The 13,055-nt window shown below is 40.6% G+C and overlaps 1 protein-coding gene across 1 annotated transcript in view; it reads right to left on the bottom strand.

Moving 5' to 3' along the window:
• Positions 1-11,647, bottom strand: part of LOC138246881 (vomeronasal type-2 receptor 1-like) — a 364,961-nt gene extending 353,314 nt beyond the window's left edge. Inside the window, exon 1 of the mRNA XM_069201630.1 lies at positions 11,439-11,647. Coding sequence (XP_069057731.1) covers positions 11,439-11,647 — 209 coding nt within the window. The remainder of the gene's footprint in view (positions 1-11,438) is intronic.
• Positions 11,648-13,055: the final 1,408 nt, after the last annotated feature.

Below are 13,055 nucleotides of genomic sequence, written 5' to 3'. Positions count from 1 at the left end.
GACAGAGGTAATAGGTCCTGTACTAGAGGACATAAAGGTCATACTGAGACTGTGAATTTAACTGGATAAGGAACTGTGATTCAATCATTAGATCAACATTGTTATTGGCTAATGTTTGGTATGTAGAAGGGACTCATGAAAATTATTTGGTTCCTGCCAGCATCCACTAAATGACTATCATTCATGCACTGATTATATCGTGTCTGGACTATGGCAATATTTTATATTTAGAAGCTATGAAAGACTCAAGTAAAATAATTCAAACTATACCGAATGCAGCACCATGTCTTCTTGGACACATTCCAAAATTCACATCTGCTTCGACTCATTTGAGGGACCTCCATTGACTGCCTGTGGCTAAATGAATCTAGAGTAAAGCACCTGCTCAGTATGGGCCATATTATTTGAGGGATATGGTCTCCCCTGTTGGCTTTTGAGATCCATGCTCTCTACTAACCTCAAACTGGCTCTGATACTGCAAATGTGTCTTGTCAGTCAGGGAGGTCATTCCTTTAGATATCTGTCACCTGAATTATGGTCCACCCTCCAACCCCACCTCCACCTGAGTCCAACTAAGGCTGTCTTCCAAACATCTGGAGACTTGGCTGTTCTAATTTGGCAAGAAGTGTTGCTGGAACTGATCTGGCTTCTTCCTCTAGAACTAGAAAACCTTAATTAGATGGCTATGCGCTATGTAAACTCTTCAAATAGAGAACTGAAATAGAAATCTCATTCAAAAAGTATCACCTGACCTTCTGTAAGGTCTGCCCTGCATGGTTAGGCCCAGTGTAAGATAGTTAACGTATGTGTTCTTTAGAAGTAAGCGTTTGTCCTGAAAAAGTAAGTTCATACCAATATAATTTATTTTATGGTACAGTAGCCTCTTATTGTTAGTCCTAAGGTGGAAAGTGGAAGAAATAAGGGCCGGATGTACTACCATTTTGTATTGTGACTCACAATTTGTGAATTCTTGCGAATCACAAATTGCAAGTCTCAGTACAAAATATACAACAGTGTCCCCTACACTCTTAGTGATTTCAAATGGGTAGCAAGGGACCTGCCTTATTAATATTCATGAGGCAAGTTGCAAATTGCTACCTATTTGGGAATGGCTGCACTCAAAGGGATGGTGGCCTGCTGGGCTTAGCAGACTACCATGACTGTGACTGCTTTTTAAATAAAACATTTTTTGTTAAATTCAGTCTGTTTTCCTTATTGATAAATGGGTTGGATTTCAAAAACAAAAATGAAATGTTTGCTCTTAAAAAATGTTTGCACCCCATTCGCAATGGGATGCGAATAAGTTACCATCAACTTGAAGAATGGTGGTAACTGCAAATGTTTTGCGACTGCACTTCCGGTCACAAAAGATTCTCATATCCCCTGCAAATAGCAGTTAGGAATGGACTCCCTTGGCACACCTCTCCCTAACAGCGAGTTGCAAAATGAGGACAGTACATGCCAAAAGGACAGTCTGGCCCTAAATGCTGAATGATAATATTCTGACTATATACTGGACAGATATCTATTATTTAAATTTCCACCTAAAAATGCTAAAATGATAACAGTAAAAACATAACATCTTATGCAACAAACAAAGTGAGCATCTCCTTACAAGTTATCATTGTTGCTGTCTCTGGTCTGGAACATTTATTCCCCAAATTATGCTTTTCATATATTTTATTCTAATGTGTTCAATATATGCAGCTCAATCATACAATGCCCAGAATGCATTATTGTATCAGAAAAGACCAGGACTGTAAAGAGAACCCGCAATGACTTGGAGGAAAGTGGTCACCCCACTCGCATATTGTGAATTACACCCAGAATTTCAAGGGGCTGATTTACAACAGCCACATTATGGAAACGAGAGGGCACTTCCAGAACTGATAAAGGGTTAACGTAAGAGGCTACAATTTAACAAACCTTTCACATAATTCTTCCCAGTGCGCAACAACCCATGAGTGCCTACCAAGTTCTTGCATACATTTCTTCATTCTAAATCAGCTGCCCAGTATTGAAATGCCGCAAATTGGCGGGCCATGCACTGGTCAATATCTTGTAGGTAAGTCGCTGGCTAAATTGCAACTATTACAAACTTAATCCTACATATTACTAGGTCTTACTCACATACCTATTTTTCAAGACTGAAATATTTGCAATGCATTGACAAACTGCCCCGTGGCAGGATGTGTAACAGGATGTCTAATAAACCAGCATTGACAGCTAAATTGAAGCAGATTGGAAAGTCAAAGGAGAATTAAATTTTCCCTTCCGAGTTTCTTTCTACATTAGCATGATTCTCTAAGTCACAGAAGAAGTCAACAAGAGCCATTGTTTCACAGCTAAACCAATTGTTAGAAATGGGGTCTTTGGTTGGCAGTCAGGTTCCCCCCTGTCCAAGAAAGGACCCTCACTCTAGTCAGGGTAAAGGAGAATCACCTTCAGCTAACCCCCGCTCACCCCCTTGGTAGCTTGGCATGAGCAGGCAGGCTTAATTTTAGAGTTCTAGGTGTAAAGTATTTGTACCAACACATACAGTAACCTAATGAAAACACTATAAAATGACACAACACAGGGTTAGAAAAATAGGAAATATCTATCTAACCAAAATAAGACCAAAACGACAAAAAACCAACATACACATGTCAAGTTATTAATTAAAAAGCAAAAAGAGTCTTAAATCCTTTTGTAAACAGATAAAACACTGTTAGCATTGAAAAGTACCTGGGTAACGTCAAAATAACATACAGGGCCGAATGTGCGTCGTAAAAGGTAAGCAGTGCATCGATTTCTCACTGCAAGTGAGATCGTGCGTCATTTCTCCTTCTCTGGTCGGGCTGGTGTGCAGCGTTTCTCCTCTCCGCAGGGGAGCGATGCGTCGATCGGGGCAGCACTCGGGTCCAGGCAGGCGTTGCATCATTTTGTTGTGCCCAGCAAGGTTTGCGTTGAAAATCCTTCCGCGCGATGATAGCAAAACCGTGCAATGTAGGATGTGACATTACCAGCCTCCATCAACGATGCAGCGAGTTGTTTCTCCTGCCGCGAGCATCGATCTTCCAGCTGCGCTGCAAGCGATGCGTCAATTGCACGGCAGTCTGTGCCTGGATTTTCCAGCTGGGTCTGCCAGCTTCACCTGTCAAGGCCACAAGAACTGGATAGGGGAAGTCTTTGATAGCCCTGAGACTTCAACAACAGGAGGCAAGCTCAGGACAAGCCGTTGGAGATTTCTTCACAAGCAGGAATGCACAACAAATTCCAGTCTTTGTCCCCTTTCACCAGGCAGAAGCAGCAACTGCAGGATAGCGCCACAAAGCACAGTCACAGGCAGGGCAGCACTTCTCCTCAGCTCTTCAGCTCTTCTCCAGGCTCCTCTTGATGTCCAGAAGTGATCTAAAGCCTGTGGTTTTGGATGCCCTTGTAATACCCATTTTGGCCTTTGAAGTAGACTTACTTCAAATGAAAGTCTCTCTTGTTTGTGAAATCCTGCCTTGCCCAGGCCAGGCCCTAGACACACACCAAGGGGTGGAAGACTGCATTGTGTGAGGGCAGGCACAGCCTTTTCAGGTGTGAGTGACCACTTCTCCCCTCCCTCCCAGCACCATTGACTTGTCAGGATATGCAGGCTACACCCCAGCTCCCTTTATGTCACTGTCTAGAGAGAGGTGCAAACAGCCCAGCTGTCAAACTGACTCAGACATGGAATCCACAAACAGGCAGAGTCACAGAATGGTTTAAGCAAGAAAATGCTCACTTTCGAAAAGTGGCATTTTCAAAGACACAATCTTAAAATCAGCTTTCCTAAAAGATGTATTTTTAAATTGTGAGCTCAGAGACCCCAAACTCCACATGTCACTCCGCTCCCAAAGGGAACCTACACTTTAATCATATTTAAAGGCAGCCCCCATGTTAACCTATGAGAGGGATAGGCCTTGGAACAGTGAAAACCGAATTTAGCAGTATTTCACTGTTAGGACCTATAAACCACATTAGTATATGTCCTACCTTAACATGCGCTGCACCCTGCCCATGGGGCTACCTGGGGCCTAACTTAGGGGTGTCTTACATGTAAGAAAAGGAAAGGTTTAGGCCTGGCAAGTGGGTACACTTGCCAAGTCGAATTGGCAGTTTAAATCTGCACACACAGACACTGCAGTGGCAGGTCTGAGACATGATTAGAGAGCTACTAATGTGGGTGGCACAACTAGTGCTGCAGGCCCACTAGTAGAATTTGATTTACAGGCCCTGGGCACCTCTAGTGCACTGTACTAGGGACTTACCAATAAATTAAATATGCCAATCATGGAAATCCAATCAACAATACAATTTACACAGAGAGCATATGCACTTTAGCACTAGGTAGCAGTGGTAAAGTGCTCAGAGTTCTAAAGCCAACAACAACAGGTCAGAAAAAATAGGAGGCAGGAGGCAAAAAGATTGGGGATGACCCTGAATAAGGAAAAAAGTCCAACACCAATTATAAGTAAGATAATGCATGGAAACGATTTTCCCACATAATGGAGAACATACGACGAGAAAGGCGTGCCCATCTCTTCTGAATTTTACTTCGCCCTCTAAGAGTTCAATGACATTACAAGTTACCAATTACTACATAATATGCAACCGGAAGAATGTATAATGTTGTATTATTATTGTTATAGATATTAGTAGTAGTAGTAGTAGTAGTTATAGTAGTAGTAATAGCTGTTTGTAGTAGTAGTTGAAACAGGGACTGCAGTGTGTTTGCAGACGCAATTATTGTGATTACTGCTATTGATATTTTTTGTATTATTAAGAATAATAGTACTGATAATGGCACGTCTACTATTGAAAATAACAATAATTCATCACTAACAGAAGTAGTAATAATACTATTAGTACTACTAAATTTAATAGTATTGAAAACAAAGAAAGATGACAAAAACCAATGAACATTGAACAGAGCGCACTGAAAACCTTTTTTAGCTATTGACATTAATAGCAGGTGTTTCTAGCAAAATGATAACTATTACTATAGCGTTGTTCTGACAGATTTATGACTTGATACTTTCGTTTATAAAGTTACTACTTCCCACCTCAGTATAAGTATTGTAATCAACCTCAGAAGAACAAAAGGCTTTTAAGCCTTCTGTCTTTCTATGGTCTGATTCTAAGCTTAGGTGACGAAGTCTGCAGCCTATATATTAAACCATCAAACCTTCTTGATTGACTGTGAAAGATATCCTCAAACAAATGTGTTTGAGCACATAGATGGAGGTCTGCTGACTTCCTTGTCACCCAAGGTGGCTACGTTTCTTGCATATCTAGTGTTAATTCCATGGAAATATTTCAGTAGAGCTGTAAGACAAATGTTTTGTCAGTGTAGACAGATTGATATTAAGTCCAAGCATAAGTAAATGCATTTGAATGGTTAGGGCTTAATTTGTGCCAGTGGTTGTTGGTGTTGGGCACCAGTACTTATTTTTGAGGACCAGAACTTATTATTCATCATCAAACTTTGACTCAGAGCAAGCAGACTTTGACCCTGAGAAATGCAGAAATGGGAGAAAAAAGGAAGAAGAGAAATAGGAAAACAGCAACAAATGACTGCATAAATGAAAAATTAATCTGAAAAAGCGAGGTAAAGAGACAGGTAGTGTAGGTTGTGGAAGAAAGAGACATGGAGTGGCCTCAAGCAGTGCTGGCCTGAGGATATTTTGGGCCCTGTGCAGAGAATACTGTACAGACCCCGATGGCACAGGTCAAATTGATTTTCATTGCTATTAATTTTATTTTAGTAGATTGTTAACAAGTACAACAAGTAAAACTTAACTATACAAGTGCATCTGTAATAGAATAATTTATAATGCTACGACTTCACAAAAAGAGAAGCCTTAGGGAGTTCCACTTAGGAGTCTATAGTACATTGAAAACACATGGAAAGGTGGAAGGACCTGAACTACGGTGCTCTGCAGCAGAGGACGGGTAAATCCCATATCTCAATAGACAGCTTGAGCTCCTAATCTAAAATGGAAAACAGCGGACCACTCGCAGCCTGCACTTTAAAATGAACAACATCCCAGGCTACAAGTTAAAACAACAAGATCTGCGTCATCTCTGAGGTACGTTAAAACAAGTTGCTTGAACATCTCACATTGCAGTTTAATGGGGAAATTAAATGTACTTACTGGATATGAATAAATTAAGAAATGCGTTCATAAATTGTTTTGCACCATTGGAGGGCACCATACACAATGTGCCGTGCATGCAGCTGCATTTTTTCCTGCTGTGCTCAATTGAAAACTCACACAGGCCAACATAGGGGAGGCTGCCGCCCTTTTTGTGGTGCAGCAGATTATGATAGTGTTACACGCAGTGCAAGTTCTGACAATAATCCAGGGATGCACTGTGCCCTTACATTACCTGCTTCTGTTCTGCCATCTCTGAGCTAGAAGTGGCATAGCCAGTGCTTATAGAAACCATGAAAAGCCTCCTGCTTACAGTGGGACGAGTCAGTTTGCAGGGGTTGTGAGGTGTAAACACTTTCTTCCTCCTCCTCGCTCCATTGTTCTTTTGTTGTCTTCAGAGCTGACAGCGCCAAGCTCTTCTTCAGCTGAGAGCACTGGGTGGCTCTGAGGGGTAGGCACTCTGAAATTGATGGTAAATTTCAGTGAAATTTTCAGAGGCATTTTTGGGCCCCTCTAAGTTGTGAGCCCTGTGGGACCGCTTAGATAGCACACCACTAATGCCAACACTGGATTGAGCCTACGCATTGATGGTATTCACCAACTGCTGCATTTGGGTAAGCCTTGAGAGGGACACCTAACATAAAAATGTGTGTCTCTGCACTTAAACATTTTACAAGTTCATCAATAATGGCCAAATTTACTAAAATTTTGTGTCATGGTTGCACCACATCTGTGATGCAGCCATGACACAAAATGCTAGTAGATATTTACAAAGCTGCACAACGGGCAGTTTGCACTGCCATGCATGGCTTTGTAAAGAAATGTAACACAACAAACCACTTTGCCTATGTTACATTTTGTTCTGGGAGATGTTCCATGGGTGGGACACAATCCTACATTTATAATTGTTTGTAAACCTGGGACTGTGTAATATCACTACACTTCCCAGAGGATGGCGTAAGGAGGAAATATATTTTTTTTCTTCTTGGTAGTTGCTCTTCCTATGTGTGCTGCATTCTTTGCTGCATTCAGTAGCACACATACAAAGAGGACAATACCTTGAGGTACTGTTTTTGTGCTGGAAGGCATTTCTTACAATTCAGCTGGTAACACAGGCACACTTGCACTGTGGTGCAAGGGTGTCTGCATTGGCAGTCTGAAGTGCTCTAGTGCTATGACAGAGTAGAAGTGTGCCATATCTTAGTAGATATAGGGCCTGATATTAGGAAAGGGGTGCTGCACCCAGTGCGGCGCCACTTTCCTTGCACTCCTTAGCGCCCCCCTAACACTACCATGTGTGCACTGTATCTATGATACAGCGCACCATGGCGGTAGTTAGGGGAAATAGCATCAAAATTCTTGACGCTAGTTCAGAGCTTTGCAGGACTAGTGTAAACATTTTTTACATTACTCCTGCAAAGCCCATTGAGGCCCATTGAAAACAATGGTGTTCCTCCTTTTAACGCCTGCTTTGAGCAGGTGTTAGAAGTGCCAAGGAAAATGACACAAAGAAATCTTTTAGATTTTTTTGCGCCATTTTTTCAGCCCTCCAGATGGGGGAATGACCCCTTTGCATACATTGTGCCCGGTGCAAGCGTATTGTAGAGAAAAGGGTTACAGAGTGACGCAATGCATGCATTGCACCACTTTGTAAATTAGGCGAGGCAATTTTGGCCTTGTTCGGCCACATTAGTGTCAGCAAAAATGACACTAACGTGGCACAAGGAGGTGCTAGGGGCTCTTAAATCTGCCCCATGGTGCATTTCTGCTCTCTCCCTTCACACAAAACAGTAAAAGCAAATTGCAAATGTTAGTTAATCCAGCCCTGAATGTCCTTTCCTTTCAACAGATCTGAATATTAGATAAGAAATGTGGAGCCAAATAGTGAGTTTCCTCATATTTTCCATTTTGTCTTTATTTTTCTATAGCCTACACCTTCAACTGCATTTTCTCCTACGTTTTTATTTTTTTTTAAACATCTTTTGGTACACAGATTTGGTTATTCAATCTCTTTTCTTGCATTCTACCTGCATTTCCCTTTATACTTGCTACTTTACATTCTTGCCCCACGTATGGTACTATCAGGGGTCGAAAAAGGTGGAACTACATGAAACTACGTTGATCTACTTTATTAAAGATAAACTTTCTTCCTAGAGTAAATCATCCCAGAATGGCTCTATTAACATGAAAGTATAGTCATTCAGGAGTTAATGGGAAAGGCATGGGGGACTGGGCAACACAAGTTTGTTGATGGCTTCCAGAGCTGCTTCTAGACATGGAGCCTGCAGGATAATCAATTACCTCCTGTCAAAGACAAAGCAATGCACAAAGGAGAGCTCGTTTGAGTCCTACGACCAATCATGATTCTGTTATGTGCCCACTCACAGCTGCAGAAGGGACTTGCACACGTGGGCCCAGACTTACGAACATTTTGTGTTGTGGTTGCAGCACTTTTTGCTGCAGCCATGAAACAAAATGCTATTCAAGGGTTACGAAGCTACGCAAGGGCAGATGTGTGTAGACTTGCATGGCTTTGGAAAACAAAATGCAAGTTGCCTTGCTGCGATGTGTTGTGTGAAAGGTTAGTAAATATGCCCCTAGAGTTTGAAGAAAATGTGACTCTAAATGGCATGTACTGCAAACGGTCTATCTAATTCAGAAAGACAGAGGGCTCTTTACTGGTCTGTGCTTTCATGCACGATGTTTGAAGCTTACGTAATCTTTCACAGAATTACCGAGGAGTGAGACAAGTTTGGTAGATTGTTCCTAGTGTACATGCATAGTGTTATAACAACTACAATTGTATGCATGGCGTACAAAGGTAGACATACATGTGGAAAACAGAACATTTGGAAATCTTTCTATCACAAGACCCCCATTTTCACCATATGCTAGGGAGTATAAATGATCCCACATGGCTTTCACTAGTGATTGTCCACTGCCCAGTTAATCGCAGGCAACCAAAAGTTAGCTATGCACTTGTGTAAAAAAGGCTTCTGAAAGATCATTGTCATTTGGCCCATCCAGTTTCTATAACCTGCATGGTGAAATTACAAGCATGGTGCATGCTTGCCACATCTGGTATAATATTTCCCACAAGTCATTTCTGTTCCAACAATGGCCCTGATTTAAGCCAAAGTGGCGCAGCGTGGTGCTGTGCAAAAGATAGCAGCACCACACTGCACCACTTTTGAAACACAGGGATACGCCATATTTCCAGAAATATGGGTCAGCCCTGCATTTCCCCCTGTGTCGGCACTAAATTAAGCTGCCTGCGCCAACACAGGCATCCTTGCACCATAGTGCAAGGGTGTCTACATTGAGATTATATGTTTGTGTCCCTTCCTGCACATAAACAATCTCTAATGATGATTTGGCACTTCTATGTTGGCTTCAAAATGCAGCACACATAGAAGTATCAAAGCATAATTTCGGAATGATTGTTTATATGCAGGAAGGGACACCTTCCTGTACATAAACAATCATCCATGACATTTTACTTTTTCTATGTGTGCTGCAGATTGCAGCACACATTGAAAAATCAAAAAACGAGGAGGAATAAAAGCATTCCTCCTAATTTTGCAATGCTAACGCCACCCGTTAGTTGTTGGTGCTGCCTCAGGTTTACGACAACCCATAACTCTGAGGCAGCGTCAAATGCAATGAGTGTTGCGGTGAAACACCCACCGCAACATGCATTGCACACCCCTGTGACACAGAAAACTGCGTCGGAGGGGCCCATATTTACAAGGAGGCATAACGCCACAAAAAGTGGCGTTACACCTCTTTGTAAATACGGATCAGTGGTTAGCACCGCGTCACGAAAAGTGGGCTGTTAAATCTGCCTCTATGTGCTGTGTGAATAAGAACTGTGCAATTGATATGTACATAGGAAAAACAGTAAATTATGCCATCTGTGGGATTTGAGTGAGATTTTGATTGTGTACTGAAAATTACAGAAAAGGCCTAATCGTGAGAAGGAGGCTTGTAGTCGTAACCTCAGTCTGTATCTCAGCCATCCCCACTATTTACTCCTTCCCTGCAATTCAACTTCTTGACAGTCGTTGGTAAAGCCAAAAGGTCTGGTATTGGCCACTATTTTTTCGGCTTTATTAATGCTTATTTGTTTTTTCATGATTTTTTGCAGTGGCACACATTGGCATACTAGCCTCTGAAAATTAGGTAGTCCCTGACACTTAATGGGACTACCTTTTGTGTGGATGTGTTCCTTGTGAAATTGCCCCTCAGAATAAAGCTAGCCAATGGCTAATATTGACTGACTCAATGTCCCATAATGTATGCTCTAGTTGGTGTAGCAAAAAGGTGAGTGACACAACAACTGAGCTATGGATGAAGTCGGCTACATTAAACATACAATTTGCATTTTGAGCATAATAGCTATAATGAGTGAGTGAAGAGCTCAAAACGAATCCCTAAGTGCATTTGTTTTTATTTATTTGTAAAGCACAAGTACAGAACAGCAAGCATCTGCAACAGTTGAAGAAGTCAACTATTTTAAAGCAGTTTGCCTAGAAGTAATTAAGGCTTAGATACTAAGTACAACAAAAAGAACATTGCGGTCCCATTGAAGTATTATGGTACTAAGTTCTGATTTTAATTAACTTTAGGTTCACTGAATTTTGAGCATGCCAGCAAGGTCATGACTTTTTTAAATGTACTTCTTGCATTCTTAGATAGTATTTTTGTTTGTCAAGTAAAGTGTTCTTATCTATCAAACCAGACATGCATCTGGCACATACTGAAGCCTATTCACAAAGGTAAATGTACAAGAGTAAATTTACTCGGAAGTAAACTTACTTCTTCACCCAGGTGTAAATCTATATTTTTATGCTTTTCACCAGGGAAGATTTTTCCATCCCACCAGTTCAGGGGGTAGAAACATCTAAGAGTAAATTTACGGGTGTAGAATTACTACTAGTAACTTTTCACACATAGGTTAAGCTCTTCGCCACAGGGGCAAAGATCTCTGGGAAAAAATAGAGAAAATTAAATAGTTTATTAAATAAAAAACTAAAAATATTTTAATGTGCGGTTTAATTGTAAAATAATTATTTTTAACCTGGAAATAATACAATAAAATGCTACAGTACATCAACTCTTCGAGATATATATATATATATATATATATATCTATATATATATATCTATATATATATACAGTTATTTTATAAAGATTATTTGTTAAACAAAATGAAAAAATCACATCTCACTAGCATTTTTATTTGTTCGTTTTATATATGTGCCACTTACTTGTCACAGTATCTGTCAGTGGGAGATTCTGTGAAGCTCATTGTTGGAAAGATAATCTCGGCGTGCACCGGCACTAGGGCCCCAAACATCACGTCCCCTTCTTTGGAGTAATCTTGCAGAGCCTGGCTGGAGAGCCTGCAGCCTGCACTGCTCGCGACGACGACTGAAGCCTGCGTCAAGAGGAGCAGTGCGGTCATCAGGAAAGTCATTCTTCGTCCAACTAACTATAGGTTCTCAAAAGCTTGTTTCTTCCCGAGGACCATAATCTGTGTGGAATCGGTTTTAATGCCTTTTTTTTTTTACAAATGGGAATTGGGAAAAAGACAAAAGTTTAAATTAGATGCACATCATAAACTCTGCAGTACTTAAAACGAAAGAGGGGTACTGGTGCTTATACTTATAAAAAAAAAACAATGGACATTTCCTAAAGCAAAACAAGAAAGCCCACGGAAAATGCACCAATGACTATTAGTAAAAGATTAGACAATGTTGGAGCGCTTAATTTCCGTACCGAAGCACTGTATATACATGTTTTAGATGACGAGATACCAGCGAACATTGTATTAGTTAACAATATTCTCATCATCTTTTGGTTAGTAGCTGTTTCCTACCAAACGAAGCCTAACAACTTTATTCTTTTTAGTAGCCCGTGTCTACCTTGACTGGGGCCAATATATTTGTACATCTGATGGCCAGATTAGACGGGTTGCACTAATGCGGCTTCAATTTTGTATCAGTCACTGAGTTGTTATTTTTGTACCCGTCAGACTGCGCAAATGTTGCACAAAACGAACTGAATGTAGATAATACATGCATTCATGAGGGGGCTCTTTGTAAATTAGCCCTAGAATAATCCAAAACACCGCAGTGCAATTCAATGCTCAGTCTAATTGGGCCAGCTGCATGCAGTAACATTTTTTTTATTTTTTTTATAGTAAACATGACTAAAATAATAAAAGGGTGTTTGCTCATTTAACTGCATTAGTGTCTTTATCTTCGACCAACGTGAAAGATATTACCTGCTCTTACGACTGGAACGCTCAAATGTGTGAAGTCTTTTTACTCCACAGATGGCGCGTGGATGGCCCTTGCACTGGACTCACCTTTCATACTGAGCTGTTTCTTGGTGTTATACTGAAATACACGTCACCTCTGGGGAATCGGGGTCAATATGAAAACACAGAAGGGAAATAAAACGTATATTTAAGTTTCTATATGTGCTCCACCTTTAATACCCATATTTCAAATAATTAGCCCATTCCTTAATAATACAGGAGATTATATTAATTTAACCAGCACAGTCTAATTAGAAGATATTCTTGGCTTTGAAATCCTTTGAGAATTGATGCAATGCTGATGTTATCAAGGGGAAAAACTTATCAGAAAGATCTCCAATAAGGCTGTAATGTTATAGTGAGGGTTAAATCACAACTTGGCTAATTATATAATGGCAAAATGGCAAAACGTGTAGGTTGTGTTATTATCATCAAAATAATCACATTTCATATTACGAGCATTATAACTTGTCAAATCAGTTGGAACCATTGCCCATTATCTTGGGAGTTTTCCATTTCGCAAACAGGGTTCATTCGTGCGGAAACCAACTATAGGAAAATC

Source organism: Pleurodeles waltl, chromosome 7 (assembly GCF_031143425.1).
Source record: "Pleurodeles waltl isolate 20211129_DDA chromosome 7, aPleWal1.hap1.20221129, whole genome shotgun sequence".
NCBI classification, from domain to species: domain Eukaryota; kingdom Metazoa; phylum Chordata; class Amphibia; order Caudata; family Salamandridae; genus Pleurodeles; species Pleurodeles waltl.
This window is presented reverse-complemented; position numbering and strand designations above follow the sequence as displayed.